The sequence below is a fragment of the Anabrus simplex genome, chromosome 4, assembly GCF_040414725.1.
Source record: "Anabrus simplex isolate iqAnaSimp1 chromosome 4, ASM4041472v1, whole genome shotgun sequence".
NCBI classification, from domain to species: domain Eukaryota; kingdom Metazoa; phylum Arthropoda; class Insecta; order Orthoptera; family Tettigoniidae; genus Anabrus; species Anabrus simplex.
In genome coordinates, this window is record NC_090268.1 from 230,668,604 (window position 1) to 230,689,165 (window position 20,562).

The window sequence follows — 20,562 nt, forward strand, 5'->3', positions numbered from 1 at the left end:
AAAATTCTAATGTCCACATAAGTCTTTTTTCTGAAAAACTTCTCTCATCCATTATTATGACATTGCAACGTTTATATTGAATACGATCGATCCTCTTCTGTATCGATTTCTCACTACATGCACTAGCAAGCTCTTTTGCTGACAGTCAAAAGAATTATCAAAGTCAATAATTGGTAATGACAACTCCGACTAATGTAAACTGTGTAAAGGAACACTCCAGTACAAAACAAAAGGGGAGAATGTGTTTCTGCAATAAGTGCCAATAGCACTTGTTAACTCATTAGAAATAAAGGCTTATGTAAAAGATCACTTAATTTTCATATGAGCTACTGAAATAAAATAAGAATATACTTCTCAAAATAAGGCACCATGCATCAATGATTTCAGAGGTTTGGTCATGTACATTCTTGCACCTGGTTAAATTTCAGAAAAGCTGTTGCAAGTAAAGTTATAGCAAAAAGGTTATTACTCTGCTGGAACCTGAAATATATTTTCATGATACATGAAGTAAGAAAAATGAAATGTTTGCCACAGCAGCCTCTGGAGTGGCACTATTCTTATTTTTAAGAGGGGAAACGAGCATGCGCATTCGCAGTATCAGAATTAGAAAACAGCTAACAAGTAGGCTGCAGTATGGAAATCATTAGCGAAAACCTTTTTTGCCGTTTCATACTGATTTTAACGATTTTTCTTTGGTATCTTTTCCGATTTTTACGTAAAACTGGATATAACGACGATCCGCAACTATAGTGAATAAATTTGCCTCCATTATGAATTCTTGCAATTACAGACATCTACTGTATTAATATTTAACAAACCTATATTATTTTAAGAAAAGATTTTCAAAAGGTCCTTCCTAAAATTAGGGAGTGGGGATTATTTGCATATGCACAGTAATAATGTATTGCAGCATGCAAACCACAAGAGGACCACCATCCAAGGTTGATATAGTGATCACAGTTCTGGGACCTACCATTTTATATGGGATATGAGCCACAGGGACATGACTTTTCATTTAATTTCATGCACTGGCCAGGATCTGAACCCCAACTGCCCAGGAGAAAAGCCAGTGACAATGTCACTCAACTGTCTAGGGTATCTTCCCTAATCCTAACCACACATTTCCAGGTTTCCTATATGCTTGTTGTTATTATTATTATTATTATTATTATTATTATTGTGGTATATTTTTTTTTTTGCAAGTTGCTTTACGTCGCACCGACACAAGATAGGTTTTATGGCGACGATGGGACAGGAAAGGACTAGGATGGGAAGGAAGTGGTCGTGACCTTAATTAAGGTACAGCCCCCGCATTTGCCTGGTGTGAAAATGAGAAACCACGGAAAACCATCTTCAGGGCTGCCGACAGTGGGGTTCGAACCCACTATCTCCCGAATACTTGGTATTTTTTAAATATCATCAAACAAAGGCAGAATACAGGCAACACAGTTAAGCTCTCAGCTATAGTATACGATTATCTGCAAATAGGTAATAACGGACAACTAAATGATTTTCTACGATAACCAACTAATTTACAAGATAAAGAAATGCTATTAGCACACTGAGAAGTAAAGGTAGATAAAACCAGTCTTAAAGAAAATCAGAAGATTCAGGCAATTATGGATTTCCAAAAATACTCATTCCATTATGAATTGAGAAGGTGAGGTTCTTGAGTGAAGGCTGTTCTGATAAAATAGCATCCCACCCATCAAGTGAACTAGGAATGATTTTAAGTGCATTTTTAAACTCATTTTAATGTAAATATAATGTCACATACCAAGCTCTCCTGCCAGTCTTAAATTTCTGACGCTAACCCTTACACTACAGAGGTGGGCATTATTATTATTAATATTATTATAAAACTACACTTACTTGTTTTCTTGAACTTCGTGTATTTCTTGATAAGCATAATGATAATCTGCAGGCTGTGTGAATGTATCTGCATCCTGATCCTGAGGATTGTTTACTCTGAAGAAGTGATTTCCCCCTATTACAAGCCTGTCACCATGGTGGAGGTCTACGACACCAGAAACTGCTTTCCCATTGATGAATGTCTGCCCTTCACCAACAGGAGTTAGACTCAATTTTCCTCCTTCATTTTTAATGAAACTGGAAATGAAGAAGATAGAGGAGCAAAGAAATTATTAAAAAGTGCATATAACTGCAGTAATAAAAATATTCTTATCTACTGCTATGGCTATTGTTTTAGAAAGGTAATCACTATCACTCACATCATCAAAAGCAAAAACTAAGTACACTGGGTGATATGATTACTATTTGCTACATGCATACATACAGTATAATAAATATCTGCAGTACTTACCATTAAAATGTTGGTAGGAAAGATAAATGAACGGACAGAAAACCGTAGAGAAATAAATTAAATGAACCATATAAAGGAAGTGAGTATAATCAGTGAATTCAGTCAGGATGGTTATATAGCTCAAAAATCCAGGAAGAGCAAATCAGAATTGTGAGTTCTCTATCATGATCTTAAGTATACTACAAAGAATGTATCATTGTAGATCAATACACCCCTGAATCATTGCTTTAGTGGTGAATTTCTGCCATGTGAAATAGCAAATAATCAAATCAAAGTTCTTAAACAGTGATGTCCATAATTAATCTGTCCCAGTACATATCTATCCATGTTTGTGAGGGGTAACGTCAAGGACCACTTAATGATTAATAGAAAATGTCTTCTCTTGTTAATTTAAAGTTTTGTTCTTGATAATAATGTATTTTTGTGTACCATTGACCACCGAGGTAGACAACTCGTTAGCAAATAAAGTGATTTTGATTTGAACAGGTTTTGGTGCAGTTTTCACTATTGTATACAGCATTTATGAAGGAAAGTTTGGGTGTATAAAATTTTAATCTATGACAAGAGAGAGCCAAGCAGTGGTAATTTTAGTAAAGCTAGTCAAAGAAAAATTTACCATCCAAGAGCTTTTTTGGCTTCCACTGCTTAAATCAAAGATAGACCCCAAGTACATACAAAAGAATTGTCAAGCATAAAAAGCTCTACAAGAATACTTGGGATGGTATATACCTATCCATAAAAGGTAGTCCTCAAGGAGAGTTATGTTATAGTATGCAGTAAAAATCTACCTTAAAATTATAAATCGATCTCAAGCAATTAATGTAATCCATATACAAATAAATTGTTTCTTCACCCGATAATCTTAAGATAAAAGCAGCCTTTATAGAGTATCATTTTAATGAATTTTTAAGAAGTTATTGACTTCCTAGTGGAAGCACAGGGAAGGTTTAAGTATCACGTAAGGAGAAAGAAGTGATTCAACAGGCAGGCAGCTGTAAAGGCAGTGAGTGATATATGTACAGTACATCAATTGAAAAACAACTAATACTGTCTGCAAGGAAATTTTTTAAGCCCTTTGATCATAAATTCAAAATTTAATCAGTGCAAAGTCAGGGATGTCCTAGTGATATATAATAACTAGCTGCACAACCAATTATTGACAGGTTTGATGCTAATTTGCACATAAATATGGTAAAAAGAAGAATAGACTGTGGTCACCTTGGTCACAACCTTGTAACAGAATACTCCAATAGAAGTGATGACATTGACATTGATCATGAACTGTAAATGAAATGCAAAGAGAGGCAAGAAATACAGTAAAAATATTGATTAAATTACTACTATAAGAAGGGCATAGTGAAGAGTAACTGGACATCTTCCTTTTACTGGATGTGTCCTACATTGTAGCCTTCAGTTTGGTGTCCAGGAGAAATTTTCAATAATTTCAAAATATTTTGCATTTGAGAGAACAGAGATTTTAATTGCCATATTTCTGCAATTTCCTTCCAAAGCTATCTTGTGTTTAGAAATTTAGAAATTCTGCCATGAGATGGAATGTCAATTATATTTTCTGCAAATTAAATGTATAAGGAATGCTATAAATACCAGTATTTAAAGAAACAGTGTCTCTCATTCACATTATTTTTAACTTTGAAATGGTTGGATTTGAAACAAAAAATGCTAATAAAAGATGTGGAACATGTATTAAATCTTCAAAGAAAAAAGGTGTGAGTAATTTAAACACATTTCTTGAACACAAGAGGCACAAACCTTGAAACTGCTCATGTAATGATAATGGGTTAAATATTTTGAAAACAGCAAACTTGTAAAATGCCATTCAGAACTGCTAAAACTGACAAAAATTTTTTTTAAGCTTTGCCAGGAAATAATGCAAATGTTGAAAGGTTCTTTTCCTTAATTTCAGCACAAGTAGACAAATTACAGGAATCACTTAAATATATTCAGCAGAAGGTTTGTTGCAAGTTAAGTAGTATTTTAAGAATATGTCTCATTCCAAGACAACAAGGTGCTTTAAAGAATATAAGTTCAACAGAAAAGTACAGTTGAGTACATAAAGGCTGTGCCCACTAAACCACATTTCAAATGCTTATCAATCATTGTTTTTTCCATTATGATTAATTATTATTTTTCTAACCTAAGATGACTTTCCCTACTCAATGTCCTATACATAATCCATTCTTTTTATCCTGGTCTTTTTTCTTTAAAAAATTGGGCCAGCATTTGAAATGAATTGGGACCAGTCTTACGGCCGAATGCCCTTCCTAATGCTAATTCTATGAGGAGGATGTATCACTATTTTGTGGTTGTGTGGTGATTGTCAGTGTGATGTGTTGTGTGTACATGAAGAGAAGTATACCGAGGGAGCAGAAGCAAGATCTATGCTACAAGACGACAGATGATAAACAGAAAGGCAGAGGAATTAACCATGTTATGTATGTATGTATGTCCAACCCTTGTCCCGTTTCTTTACCCGGTGCTAGCACATATACCACTCCTGCTGTCGAATACCACCAAGGGGTCTGCTCAAAACTTAACATTCCCATCTGACAGACGAATCACCATCAACAGTGTCATATGCCCTCACTCTATGTGAACACTGCGGAGATATTTTGAATTTAATCCACACTTTTGGCACCCAATCTAGTGACTAGAAATTGTATACCACCACCTCTCCTACCCTGCCCATCAACATTCTGTTGGTGAATTTTTCTGACCAATGGGACTCAAACAGTCTCAGACCATATAGACTTGATGCCTTAACAGTCATGACCACCAGGTGGGCTTCAGAGGAATTAAACACATGGCAGCTAAAATCCTCACCGTGGCCAGGAATTGAACCTGGAGCCCTCTGAACCAAAGACTAGTATGCTGACCATTCAGCCAATATGTATATTGAAATTGAATATTATATGAAATAATATCAATATATGAGTGTTGTGAGCTTTTATTCCACAATGTCATACAGTTGGAGCACCATGTCTTCTTATCCATTTATGACATCTAGACACCCTGAGATAATGTGACGAAAACTACCACGTCTGCGGTGCTACGGACAACCTAATAGAGAAGTAAGACTGAACTTACAAGTGACGACGTAGAATAACTCATCACCTCACCTAGCAAAAGAGAAAGACAGAGGAGATTGCTCCATTGGTTCATTTTCTTCAGTTTGTAACTGGAGAAACTTATTCCTCGAACTGCCTCCTCTGAACACAACATGGAAAGAGTTGACATCATGCAAGAAGATGAACACATCACTGAGATATGTCTGCAATAAAACTAGCATTAGGACACAGTGCAACCCAGAAAATGATTGAAAGTTCAGATATTTTGTAACTGCTGGGTCCCACCTCTATTGATGAAAGATCACAAAGTCCAGAGAAAAGCCATTGCTGAAAACCTTCCTCAGAGATTGAAATTTTTTGTTCGTTATTGTGACAGGTGATGAAAGCTGATTCCATCATTGTAATGATGCGATAATTATCAATTGAAAACAAAAGGTACAGCACGAAATTCACTGACGAAGAAGAAAGCAAAAACAGTGCAGACTGCTGGGAAAAGTCTTCTGGAATGCAAAGGAGTGCATTCTGGTTGATTTTCTAGAACCTGGGGAAACCATAAATTCTTATTGTTAAGTCCTAACACTCCTCAAGTTCTGCTGTGGATTGTACAATAAACACCCTGGAAACACTATAATGCATGTGCTCACTCTGCTGAGTTCACCAAGGGAGGAAATGGGGTGGGAAGATCTGTCCAGGCAAGCAGGTATAAGTACCAACATAGTTGGGGATGTGTGAGATCTGGTAAATGCAGCACGGGCGAAATTTAGAGAAGCAGAGATTGTTATCAGTGAAATACTGTGTAGGAGGGATACTGACAAATGTGATTGGGGATTTAAATGAGACTATGGACTGAGTATGTGGGAAACTGGGAGTGAGATTTCTAGATCCTAATGGATGGGTAGGAGATAGGGATATGCTCTCAGGTGGCCTTCACTTAAACCGCAATGGTACGTATAAGTTAGGTAATTTGTTTAGATGGGTTATAAGCAGCTACATTCAGGGAAATGGGGTGGTCTAGGGAGCGGTGATAAGGGTACAGGGATGTGGAAATTAAGTAGGGATGACATGAAAATGTTAGTGTTGAACTGTAGAAGTATCATAAAGAAAGGAATACAATTAATTTAATAGATATATACTTACCAGATATTGTGATACGAGTTGAATCATGGCTGAGAAATGATAATGGATGCAGACATTTTCTCACAGAAATGGAGTAGGTATCATAGAGATAGGATAGGATTGGTAGGAGGAGTATTCATTCTGGTGAAAGAAAATTTGTAAACTATGAAAAAAGTTAAAGATGAGAAACAAGAAATTCTACATGTAAGGCTCATTTCTAAAGATGAGAGGCAACTTGATGTCTTTGGAGTGTACAGATTGGGAAAGGGTAGCACTGATGCTGATTCAGAATTATTTGATAAGATAATCAGCTATGTGGGAAACGGTATGGAAAGGAATGTAGCGGGAGATCTCAATTTACTAAATGTCAATTGGAAAGGTAATGCGAATGACAGGAAGCATGACCAACAAATGGCAAATAAGTTAATATGGGAAGGACAGCTGACTCAGAAAGTGATGGAACCAACTAGAGGGAAGAATATTTTGGACAGGGCGCTGGTAAAACCAGATGAGCTGTATAGAGAAACCGAAGTAATAGATGGTATTAGCGATCATGAAGCAGTTTTTGTTGTAGTTAAAAATAAATGCGTTAGAAAGGAAGGTCTTAAAAGTAGGACTATTAACCTTTACATTGCTGCGCTCGCAATATTGCGAGCGCGGAGAGTGTCCGCTGCTCTGCTGCGTCCGTAATATTGTGAGCGTGACATTCTTCTGACTTTATCAACACAATACTCTCAATGATGACATAAGAAGTCATTCAAACTCCGTGGGCGGATACACATATCTCTCTGCAGTAGATAGGAGCTTACGAAATGACAATCTGTTAATTCATTCACGAGTTATTGAGATAAATACGACACTCTGCTTTAAGAGCTGCTCTGAGGTATGCCCAGGGTGCAAGCTAGCACTGAGGCCCGCGTCAGGGATGAGTAAGCTACAGTATGTCGACCGCCAGTAAAGCGCGCGATCTTGCCGAGTCCGAGGTTGTAAGAGTGCTATCTACATTAGAATCGGAATATGAATATTCCGATTTTAGTGATTTCGAGAATAATGATGATAGTGATGACACCGATTATAATGAAAGTACAGAAGTTGTCCAACCAGCTGGGGACAAACCGCTTAGACCGACAAAGAGACATTTTCCTTCCCCTGTACCATCCACCCCGAAGAAGAGATTTCCTTCCAGGTACTGCCATGTGTGTTCAAACACTACCTTGATGAGAAAAGGAGGAAAGAAAGATATATGTGTGAAAAATGTGATGTTAGATTCTGTGTTCACCCCTGCTTCGGAAATTACCATACCCTAGTAAGGTACTGACGGAGATGAACTTGTTTCGTGCAAATGAACACTTCCAAAGAAAACATGCGATTTAAAAAAAATGTAGGCTACCCTCAGTTTTGGAATTACCAGTTTTGTACAACCCTTGATTAACTAGTCTGGACCATTTTTTATTTTGATATCAAACCAAGATGTATAGGAATTTTTAATGCATTCTCAGTGTTTTATCTTGAATAATATTTTACCGTAAAATTTAGATACACTTTTACTCATTTTAGACACCCCTGAATTTATTGTCTTCAGTTTAGTTATATATCGGTGCTTGAAAGTGGACAGCTAGGACAACCTATAGCCACTGAAACATGTAAGTTGAGCTTTTTACTGTTATTTTTTATTATTAGTTCAATTTTTGTTCAATTGTTGGCCTTTTATATTGGACAACCTTGAATTTCCTGCACAACATATAGCTAATTTTGTGTTAGAAAAATCAGTTTAGGACCTTCCATATTTAGTATAAAAATATATGACAAGCAGGCAAGAACCCTCTGGTTTTTTCCATCTTATTTCCGACTTTTAAGTATTGAAGTTAAATATTAAAAATAATTCAGCACAGGGCTTTTACAAAAGAGAATTTATCTCAGCAATGAAAAGGTTAAGCAGTACCATATGGCTGATAAAACGGGCATAAGGGAGTTTTTAAAAAGTAACTATGATCGGTGAAAAACGGTAAATAAAAATGTAAACAGACTCTGGGATGGGTTTAAAGCGATTGTTGAGGAAGTGGGAATATGTTTAAAAGTGGTGCATGTGGTTTTTAACAACAAGAACGCCTGATTCATAAAAAACAATTTTATTTACAATTTGTTTTACGTCGCACTGACACAGATAGGTCTTACAGCGATGATGGGAGAGGAAAGGCCTAGGAGTGGGAAGGAAGCGGCCGTGGTCTTAAGCCCCAGCATTTGCCTGGTATGAAAATGGGAAACCGCGAAAAAACCATCTTCAGGGCTGCCGACAGTGGGGTTCGAACCCACTATCTCCTGGATGCAAGCTCACAGCTACGTGGCCCTAACCACATGGCCAACTTGTCCGGTTGAAAAACTGTTACTCTTTAGTTTCAGTTTGACCCTCATTTAAAATATTCTATAACATCTCACTCATAGATTGAAGTACTGTATATTGTGATATCTGCATCTGTTATTTCTGACAAAACAGGTACATTATATATTACTTATTAGCATGCTGAATATCCCTTGTGTACCAAAATTAAATATTTGCTCTTTGGCATTCGAAAAGTAAAACACAATGTTAAAAAAAAAAAGTAACATGGATATCAGAATCTGCTCTGACCTGATGGGAAATACGAGTTCATTGGGATTATGGTGGTTACACAAGCAAACAATAATTGTGTGCACGCCAGTTTATCAGCTTGAGACCACTGTCGATGAGAAAGTAGGAGAAAAAGGGAATCATTTGAGATGCGTGAGACAAACAAGACTTAACTGACAATTCTGAACTACAAGTTCATACAAGTTGCACAGAAACATATAACTGCACTCTCTCTCCAGTTTGTGTAAACACGCCCAACCAGTGTTTTTAACTGGTTTGTAATAGTCGTAGTGGAACTGTCACCTGCATCATTTCGGACTTCACAACAATTCTACATTTGTACATTTCTCAACTCCACTGTATGTATTAATATTCTCTTTGCATTTACAAGGAAGTGTCAATGACAAGCAAGCTGGTAACTATAGAAAATAAATTTCCTTGTATCTTTACGTATAACATAATATCCACAATGTGAAATAAATAAGCTTTTCCGTATCAATCAATCATCAAAAATCTGAATTTAGGGTGGTTGACCAGGTGGCAGATTACCTATTAATTGTTTATCTCATATTTACATTTATTTCTTTTCTTTCTTTTTTTTCTTTTTTCTTTTTAAATATTTTCGACTAACGTAGAAATTTATTAAATATTTCCCTTGAAAATTTTTACCAATCCTTTACTCCTTGTCCTAAAAATGAATATTTGCCCCAATCTGTCCTCTTGAACTCCTACTCTATCTCCATATTATGATGTTTCCTACTTTTAAAACCTCCTCTCAAGCATATTCTTTACTTATGTCATTCCATTCCAACTCACCACTGACAGCTCGAAACATACCGCATAAGTCAAATTCTGAATAAAATTTCCTGTATCCACCTATTCAATACAAATCACACAGTTTATAGTGATTAAAATCAACATACTCGTTGGCTGAATGGTCAGGGTCCTGGCCTTCAGTTCAGAGGGTCCTGGGTTCGATTCCCAGCTGGGTCAGGAATTTTAACCTTTATTAGTTAATACCAATGGCCCAGGGGCTGGGTGTTTGTGCTGTCCCCAACATCCCTGCAACTCACACACCACACATAACACTATCCTCCACCTCAATAACACGCAGTTACCTACACATGGCAGATGCCGCCCACGCTCAATGGAGGGTCTGCCTTACAAGGGCTGCACTCGATTAGCAATAGCCATTGAAATAATAACATTAAGTTATTTATTAGACCACCTAATCAATACAAAATCGTCTTGGATGATTCACATAAATTTGTTAGCTAATAGTGAATCATAGTGAATAATAGTGAATATGTGAATCATCCAAGACGATTATGTATTGATTAGGTGGTCTAATAAATAACTTAATGTTATTATTTCAATCAAATATCATCAATACGGACCAAAAATGATATTTATTACATGTAATAGCAATAGCCAAACGAAAAAAAAAAAAATTCTACATGAATTACATACACTTTTTAGGTACATGTTTTGCACTTTTTGGACATCGTCAGCCTATTAACAATCTTAAGGTCAAGTCCAAGGCCTTTTGTTTGAGTTAAACATTTGAACTTAATGCTATACAAAAAGATCTTATACTAAAACTTTTTTGTAAAAAAGTTTTTCTTTAGATGCTGTGTACATGGGTATAAAATGTGTGCGCTGAATAAAACTAAAATTTGTGACATGAATACAACAAAAATTATCTACATTTAACTAAAATTGTGCAAAGCAAATATTGGATCTTCATCAATTATTGGATGAAACATTAGGTTAATAAAGTTAGTAAAAAGTATGTTCATCCAAAGGTTCTTTTTAATCACGTATGTCATACGTTTGGCAGCAACAAAACCGGAACTGTTGTATGTTGTCAATCATGCAACACTTGAATATCCCATGTGGAAAGAAGCAAGGTTGGATGATACTATTTTTTTAAGGAATTTAGTACAATTATAGGTTAAACGTCATATGTGTTGAAATTATGTGTCAAATATCCTTCATAGGTAACTGCTCCTCTAACAAAATGCTTCCTGGATTTTTTATGCCATTCTTATTAGACTACTGTTCTTGTTGATTCGTTTATTTACCTTAGAATGATTTATGAATAAGGTCTGTAACTGAACGAAAAGAAAAAGAAATTTAGAATGACAAATGTTAGATCCTGCATTGATAATTATAAAGATAGTAGTATAATACCCCACAATTGTGGTCAAACTTACTCATCCAGTCTGATGTTAGTTGGAACCACCTGTTCCGGTTGCGTCTGACCGACTAACCTTTCTACTCCCAGTGAAGTACTGATGCAGTAACGGAGGAGTGGAGTATAGAGGGGGAAGAGGAGAAGGTTGTACTTTGTGCACCTGTGTTATTGCTAGAGAAGTGTTACCCGAACTGGTGTGGGCGGGTCTAACATTAGGCTTGTTAAATGGAACATTTGAGTGCTGTGATTGAAAAATAGTAGGGACCTTATTCTGATTTTATTCTGATTTACAGTATGGATCAACCTTGGAGTTATCTGACATAACAGATTTTTGTTGTCAATGACGTTAAGATTATCTTTATTATAGGTTTGGTCAAAAAATGTACAAATTTTCCATTGTGTTCAATAATTTCCCCTTACCTATACTTCTAGCGATGGTTAGATCTTTTTCTATTGAAGTGAATTTATGTCCCGTTTCACTCATGTGCTGGCTCATGGCTGAATACTTGTGTTTGGAAGCATTGTAGTGTTCCAAATACCTTGTATAAAAGCTCCTCACAGTTTGACCTAGATACGAGAACCCACATTGTGTACACTTTAGTCTATAAACCCCACATCTTGAGTAACTGTTGTTGTTGTTGTTATTATTATTATTATTATTGACCTTATTGTGGTTGAAAAATATGTTATGGTTATTATTTACTGATGGTTCATATTTGTGGGTTACTGTAGTCACGTCCTAGTGCGTGAACCATGGGCAACGGCTGAGTGGCCTAGCAAGTGGTCCTGAGAGTCGGGATACCAGTTGCTATGGAATGGGAGTGGGCATCTCGGACATATTCTGAGTCATGGCCCTCCTTGTGCTCGGGCGGCTAGGACTATACAATTCACCGGTGGTCCATAACCCGTTAGAGGAGAGATCCTCACCTGGACTATGTGCAAGCAGGGTAGCATCCTGCTTCATGAATTTACCGAGCTCAGAACATTTTAAGCAAGCCTCGGACCTATGGGAGTAATGGAGTCCCACTCCCATTTGACAGGCGAGGGAATCCTTGGAAACAACTTGGCGAACGAAATGGAATTCGATGGGGAGCTATCAATATTAATGGGGCTTATGGAAGAAAGAAGGTAGAACTGGCTGTCAGCAAAGAGGATGCATCTGGATGTGCTAGGAGTAAGTGATATTCGGGTAAGGGGAGATAATGAGGAAGAGATAGGAGATTATAAAGTGTACTTGACGGGTATTAGAAAGGGAAGGGCAGAGTCTGGGGTAGGGCTCTTTACCAGGAATACCATTGCACACAACATAGTTTCTGTTAGGCATGTAAATGAGCGAATGATGTGGATAGATTTGTCAGTTGGAGGAATTAGGACAAGAATTGTGTCCGTGTATTCACCATGTGAGGGTGCAGATGAAGATGAAGTTGACAAGTTTTATGAAGCATTGAGTGACATCGTGGTCAGGGTCAACACCAAGGATAGAATAGTGCTAATGGGTGATTTCAATGCGAGAGTTGGAAATAGAACTGAAGGATACGAAAGGGTGATTGGTAAATGTGGGGAAGATATGGAAGCTAATGGGAATGGGAAGCATTTGCTGGACTTCTGTGCTAGTATGGGTTTAGCTGTTATGAATACATTCTTCAAGCATAAGCCTATTCACTGCTACACGTGGGAGGCTAGGGGTACCAGATCCATAATAGACTATATCTTAACAGACTTTGAATTCAGGAAATATGTTAGGAATGTAAGAGTTTTTCGTGGATTTTTCGATGATACAGACCACTATCTGATCTGTAGTGAACTAAGTATCTCTATGCCTACGATAGAGAAAGTGAAATATGTCTGCAAACGAATAAGGGTAGAAAATCTCCACGACGAGGAAATTAGACAGAAGTACATGGATATGATTAGCAAGAAGTTTTGAGCAGTAGACAGTAAGCAGGTTCAGGATATAGAAAGTGAATGGGTGGCATACAGGGATGCTGTAGTAGAAACAGCAAGGGAATGCCTACGAACGACTGTGTGTAAAGATGGGAAAAGGCGAACATCTTGGTGGAATGATGAAGTGAGAGCAGCCTGTACACGTAAAAAGAAGGCTTATCAGAAATGGCTCCAAACAAGGGCCGAGGCAGACAGGGATTTGTACGTAGATGAAAGAAACAGAGCGAAACAAATAGTTGTTGAATCCAAAAAGTCCTGGGAAGATTTTGGTAATAACCTGGAAAGGCTAGGTCAAGCAGCAGGGAAACCTTTCTGGACAGTAATAAAGAATCTTAGGAAGGGAGGGAAAAGGGAAATGAACAGTGTTTTGAGTAATTCAGGTGAACTCATAATAGATCCCAGGGAATCACTGGAGAGGTGGAGGGAATATTTTGAACATCTTCTCAATGTAAAAGGAAATCATCCTGGTGGTGTTTCAAACAGCCAAGCTCATGGGAAGGAGGAAAATGTTGGTGAAATTATGCTTGAGGAAGTGGAAAGGATGGTAAATAAACTCCATTGTCATAAGGCAGCAGGAATAGATGAAATTAGACCAGAAATGGTGAAGTATAGTGGGAAGGCAGGGATGAAATGGTTTCACAGAGTAGTAAAATTAGCGTGGAGTGTTGGTAAGGTACCTTCAGATTGGACAAAAGCAGTAATTGCACCTATCTATAAACAAGGGAACAGGAAGGATTGCAACAACTATCGAGGTATCTCATTGATTAGTATACCAGGCAAAGTATTCACTGGCATCTTGGAAGGGAGGGTGCGATCGGTCGTTGAGAGGAAGTTGGATGAAAACCAGTGTGGTTTCAGACCACAGAGAGGCTGTCAGGATCACATTTTCAGTATGCGCCAGGTAATTGAAAAATGCTACGAGAGGAATAGGCAGTTGTGTTTATGTTTCGTAGATCTAGAGAAAAGCATATGACAGGGTACCGAGGGAAAAGATGTTCACTATACTGGTGGACAATGGAATTAAAGGTAGATTATTAAAATCAATCAAAGTCATTTATGTTGACAATTGGGCTTCAGTGAGAATTGATGGTAGAATGAGTTCTTGGTTCAGGGTACTTACAGGGGTTAGACAAGGCTGTAATCTTTCACCTTTGCTGTTCTTAGTTTACATGGATCATCTGCTGAAAGGTATAAAATGGCAGGGAGGGATTCAGTTAGGTGGAAATGTAGTAAGCAGTTTGGCCTATGCTGATGACTTGGTCTTAATGGCAGATTATGCCGAAAGCCTGCAGTCTAATATCTTGGAACTTGAAAATAGGTGCAATGAGTATGGTATGAAAATTAGCCTCTCGAAGACTAAATTGATGTCAATAGGTAAGAAATTCAACAGAATTGAATGTCAGATTGGTGATACAAAGCTAGAACAGGTCGATAATTTCAAGTATTTAGGTTGTGTGTTCTCCCAGGATGGTAATATAGTAAGTGAGATTGAATCAAGGTGTCGTAAAGCTAATGCAGTGAGCTTGCAGATGCGATCAGCAGTATTCTGTAAGAAGGAAGTCAGCTCCCAGACGAAACTATCTTTACATCGGTCTGTTTTCAGACCAACTTTGCTCTACGGGAGCAAAAGCTGGGTGGACTCAGGATATCTTATCATAAGTTAGAAGTAACAGACATGAAAGTAGCAAGAATGATTGCTGGTACAAACAGGTGGGAACAATGGCAGGAGGGTACTCGGAATGAGGAGATAAAGGCTAATTTAGGAATGAACTCGATGGATGAAGCTGTACGCATAAACCGGCTTCGGTGGTGGGGTCATGTGAGGCGAATGGAGGAGGATAGGTTACCTAGAAGAATAATGGACTCTGCTATGGAGGGTAAGAGAAGTAGAGGGAGACCAAGACAACGATGGTTAGACTCGGTTTCTAATGATTTAAAGATAAGAGGTATAGAACTAAATGAGGCCACAACACTAGTTGCAAATCGAGGATCGTGGCGATGTTTGGTAAATTCACAGAGGCTTGCAGACTGAACGCTGAAAGGCATAACAGCCTATAATGATAATGTATGTATGTATGTATGTATGAATGTATGTATTATTTACTGTCCGGAAGGCTATATTGATGTTTTCTTAAAAAATAATATTTGTGATTTGATGAATATGTGTGTTGTTATATGTAAATGTGGCGTAGCTATTTTTCTTGGATTAGAGGATAGTCTAATTTTGATTTTATTAATTAACCGGTTGACCATATTTATTTTAAAAACATTGAACTGAGTTAATTGTCTTATATATTTTAGTTCTGTTTCTAAATTATCTGGAGAAAGAGGAACTTTTAGAGCTTTATATATTAAGCTATGAAAGGCGGCTTGTTATCGAGTCTTGGGGTGCAGGGATGAATCTTTAATAGTTAAGGGTGAATGAGTAGGTTTCCTATAAATTCGAAATTCAATGGTGTTATGCATATGCGTAAATGTTAGTTTTAAAAAATTAAAGGATTTTGGACTTCATCTCTTTGGTAAATTTAATTTTGGGGTCTATTTTGTTTAAAATCCAATATCTCGTCATCATCCCTATTACTAATATTTTTGTTGATAACTACAAAATTATCGTCAACAAATCTAAGCCATAAACAAATACCCTTAGTTTGTGAAATAATTTTTGTATGTTCTATTGAATCCATGTAAATATCTGTTGTTTAGAACGAAATTTAATATCTTCATTGATTCTTCGATTTCCATTTTACTAAGGCCGCTGTGTTTATTGATGTTGTCATGGATAATTCAAACAGTTTCTTTAGTAGGAATGTTCGGGAACATGTTTACGATATTGTAAGAACACATAATATGGTTAGGCTGCAAATTAAACTTTTTCAAAACTTCACAAAAACTAATTGAATTTTTTAAGGGGTATTTATTGTTGAATACAAAAGGTTTTTTCAAAAACCATGGATGAATTTCGACACTTTATAGGTGAGGCTGTTTCTACAATGCAGTGGAGTGTCCTTCTTATGAATCTTCGACAAGGCTCTAGCGGTTGGGATATTGGGGTTTATGTTGAAAAGTTTTTGTTGCTCTTGTTCATTAAAAAGAAAATTAGAACGTTTTATTAAAGTTTTTAAATTTCACTGAATTCTTACAGTCTGGTCTTTGTTGACTACCAAACAACTCTTATCATTAAAGAATTCTTCTGTTTTCTGTGTGTAGAACTGTTTATCTAAAGAGGATCGCAGAACCGCCTTTATGCACCTTTGTAACAATAATGTTATTGTCTATCTTTGTTTTTAAATTCTGAATTAGTTTTTTGTGATTGAGATCAAAATTTACATTTATTTCTTCAGCTAGTTTTGGTAATTTCCTTTTTTACTTTGAATCTGACATCATTCTGTATCTCAATAGGGAGTTTCGAAATATTGGTTTCTATCTCTGCTACTGTATTCATGATGTCCGTTACTTTTTTTTCCGCTCTCTTCTTCTGAAAATTGAATGTTCGTTAAATTGACTACTGTGGGTGTATTATCATGTGGGGATACTGTTCTTTGCAAAAATATATTACTTGCGGATGATTGTACTTGAGACTGTAGTAATTGCGAGAGTTTTTTTTAATCAAGAGTTGCTTGCTTACTTTTCAATGAAATATTCAATTTACTGTCTACATGTAGCTGGAATGAATTCCATTCCAATGATGACAATTTTTGGGCCAAAAATAAATGAACCTTATATAATTGTACATGTAAGAGGGATTTCTTTTTGTAAGCTGATTTAATTTCATTTCTTATCCAAATATCGTTGACCTTGTTTTGAATCCTATTCATGTTGGTTAAATTTTTTCTCTGCGTAGGTGTCGCTGGTGGTGGGATGGAGAACTGGAACTAAGCATTGTGTGTTGTGAAAGTAATAATTGAGTTTGAAAATATAAATTACTATTTACTCTTTATTTGAAAATCATTGATTATAGTGTTTCTTAATATGTGTAACATTTTATTTCTGGACAGAATGAACATTGCAAGATGCAAGAAGTATTTTGGAGTGAGTTTTGTATCCACATTTTATGTAACTGGAAAAAAAAAATGTAATTTAGGGAAACCTCAAGTATGGGACATATAAACTTTATTGTTAACATTGCAAGAGTGATTAAGTGATCTGTATATCAAGAATTGTAATTTTGGAACATTTGAAAAATTTTGTAAGGTGCTTTAATTTTGAGGCATCCTATACCGCACGTGCGGTTACCAGTGTTGAAACAGATGTCACAATAGGAATATTCAAGAAATTGCTAACTGTCTTAATATGAACATATATGGTCATGCAACTGGATTGGCAAAATGAACGGGAATCTAGTGGAACAGAGTCCTATTGGTTGATTGTGGTTCGTCAATTTCCGGCCTTCTGCTGCTTCATGTGTGTTATGCGATTTGGCCGCGTCTATTCCATCTGACCATCATCGAGAGCAGACGCGCTCCCCTCCGGGAACCCTTCCTCTTGCTTGGTAAATGCTATTTCTGTTTGTTTAAAAAATTCTATTATGTTTCATTTATTCCTTCTAATGTTTTGGTATTTTCTAGTTTAATGTAAATTTTCAATGAATATTGAATTTTCACGACCGCATTGTAATCAAAACCGACTTTCAACCTATTAGGTCGTGTTACGTACATTTAGTACGTGTTGAAGAGATGTTAAGTACAGAACAACAATTTACATATTTTGATGTGTAACCACCGCTACTGTTTCATTTTACTATTTCCCTATTCATATTATTGTCAGTATTATTATTTCCACGTTCATTGTTATCAATATCATTGCATTATTATTATTATTATTATTATTATTATTATTATTATTATTATTATTTGTGTATACGTGTTAGTATCAATCAATCAATCAATCAATCAATACTGATCTGCATTTAGGGCAGTCGCCCAGGTGGCAGATTCCCTATTTGTTGTTTTCCTAGCCTTTTCCTAAATGATTTCAAAGAAATTGGAAATTTATTGAACATCTCTCTTGGTAAGTTATTCCAATCCCTAACTCCCCTTCCTATAAATGAATATTTGCCCCAGTTTGTCCTCTTGAATTCCAACTTTATCTTCATATTGTGATCTTTCCTACTTTTATAAACGCCATTCAAACTTATTCGTCTACTAATGTCATTCCACGCCATCTCTCCGCTGACAGCCCGGAACATACCACTTAACAGTTCAACAATAATAAAGGTGTTTCAATTTATTCCACCTATTCAATACTTATATTTTCACTTATAGTTGTTACATAATTAAATTCGTAGTTACATGGGACATGTTTCGCCCTCAATTAAGGGCATCTTCAGCCTAAATACAATAATCGAAAATACAACTAAATTAAAAGTGGAAGTTAAATACAATCATCAAAAATACAACTAAAATAAAAAGTGGAAGTTAAAAGTTTAGTCTGTTATTAAAATTCGGAACAATAAAAATGTGAAAAATGATAAAATAAAAAGATGCTAATGGAAAACTGTCTTATGATTAAACTATAATCTTGTCGGAGACTAAAACTTCTATTAAAATTCTAATTAAAACAGTTCATATAAAATATTGGAAAATCAAAGTGGTAGTAATAAAAAGCCAACGACATGAGGGCGTGTACACAAGCATAAACTTGATTGTCATGAATACAATCTTATCAAGGCTGCTGATGAAATTCGTAGCAAGTAAGGCAGAACCGTCTATTGAAAAATTGTAAGAGGCCGTTAGCACCGGTAGGTAATAAAATGGCTGAATCCTTGCCAGAAAATGTCAACAGATGCAGAAATAAGTTTTCTGTAAGAGAAGGAAGGAAAAGAAGAAATAAGAAATTGAACGTAAGGAGAGAATTCAGTCTTACATAATTTTGAAACAGATGAGGACTTACATGTAAGTGGAAGTTGTTATTTGTTAACTACTGTTGAGTTGGTTGCTGCCCGTCTGTTGGCTCTGAGTCTGGTGTTATAACTGTGCTGCAGAGGCGGTAGTGAACTCGGAGGGGAAGGAATAGGGGAGTGCGGAAGGGAGGAGAGGATGGGTGGAGTCAAATGTGACGAGGCTGACAAAGGGGCGGAGTCAACTGCATTGCTAGAAGTAGGCCTAATATCTGTAGGTATGGGAGGAGTATTAGGGTTTGAAGAATTAAATATATTAGGTATCCTAAATTTATTCAAACTAACTGACTTTAATAATTCCGGCATTAATTCATGTAGCATACTTTTATTGTCCGTGGTTTCATTGAGATTCTTTTGCTTATTGTACGTCTGATCTAAATAGATGTATAAACTTTCTAATTCGTTCAGCATTCTTCCTTTTTGTATGTTTCTAATTATCGCTAAGTCTTTCTCTATGGATTCAAATCTGTGACCAGTCTCCCTCATATGCAAACTCATCGCTGAGTATTTCCTATGTTTTTCCGCGTTAACATGTTCCATGTATCTTGTCATAAAATTTCTCCCAGTCTGTCCAACATATGAAAAATTACACTGAGTACATTTAAGTCTGTATACTCCCGATCCTAAATAACGATTCTTATCATAATTAACTTTTTTATGATTAAATAATATGGACTGGTTAGTATTAGTAGTTCTAAAAGCTATATTAAAATTATGTTTCTTGAATACGCTAGTAATCTGGTGTATAGCTGGATTATTAAAAGTGAATGTAGCATACTCAGTTTTTTTGGTCTTTTCTGGTATCAGATTCGTAGATAATTTGTTCTTAATTTTATTGATTAATTTGTTGATCATTTCTATTTTGAAACCATTTTGTTTAGCGAGGTATCTAATATAATTTAATTCTTTCTTCAAATTCTTGGGAGATAGAGGGATTCTAAGTGCTCTATAAATTAGACTGTGAAAAGATGCTTGTTTATGTGAACTCGGGTGTAAAGAGGAATTGTTTATAGTTGTAGATGATTGTGTCGGTTTTCTAAATATTTGGAAATCAAAAGTGTTAACCTTACGCGTAACTGTTATATCTAGAATATTCAATGAGTTATCGACTTCGTCCTCTCTCGTGAATTTCAAATTAGGTTCGATTTCATTTAATTTATTTAAGATTTCTTGACTGTTAGTGACATCTTTGTTTATGATTACAAATGTATCATCTACATATCTCAACCATAAATCTATTCCTTTAATTTTTGCTATTATTTCATTGTGTTCGATTGAATCCATAAATATGTCGGCAAGGATGCCCGATATTGGGTCACCCATTGCTAATCCATTCTGTTTATAAATATTATTGTTAAATGTGAAGTAATTATTGTCTAATACGAACTTTAA

At 36.1% G+C, this 20,562-nt stretch overlaps 1 protein-coding gene across 4 annotated transcripts in view; it reads right to left on the minus strand.

The window, feature by feature from the left end:
• Positions 1–20,562, minus strand: part of neb (nebbish) — a 468,801-nt gene that overhangs the window by 104,594 nt on the left and 343,645 nt on the right. For all 4 annotated transcript variants that reach the window (XM_067145417.2, XM_068227214.1, XM_068227215.1 and 1 more), the window contains one exon: positions 1,873–2,109. In XM_067145417.2, the coding sequence (XP_067001518.2) occupies positions 1,873–2,109 (237 nt within the window). The remainder of the gene's footprint in view (positions 1–1,872; positions 2,110–20,562) is intronic.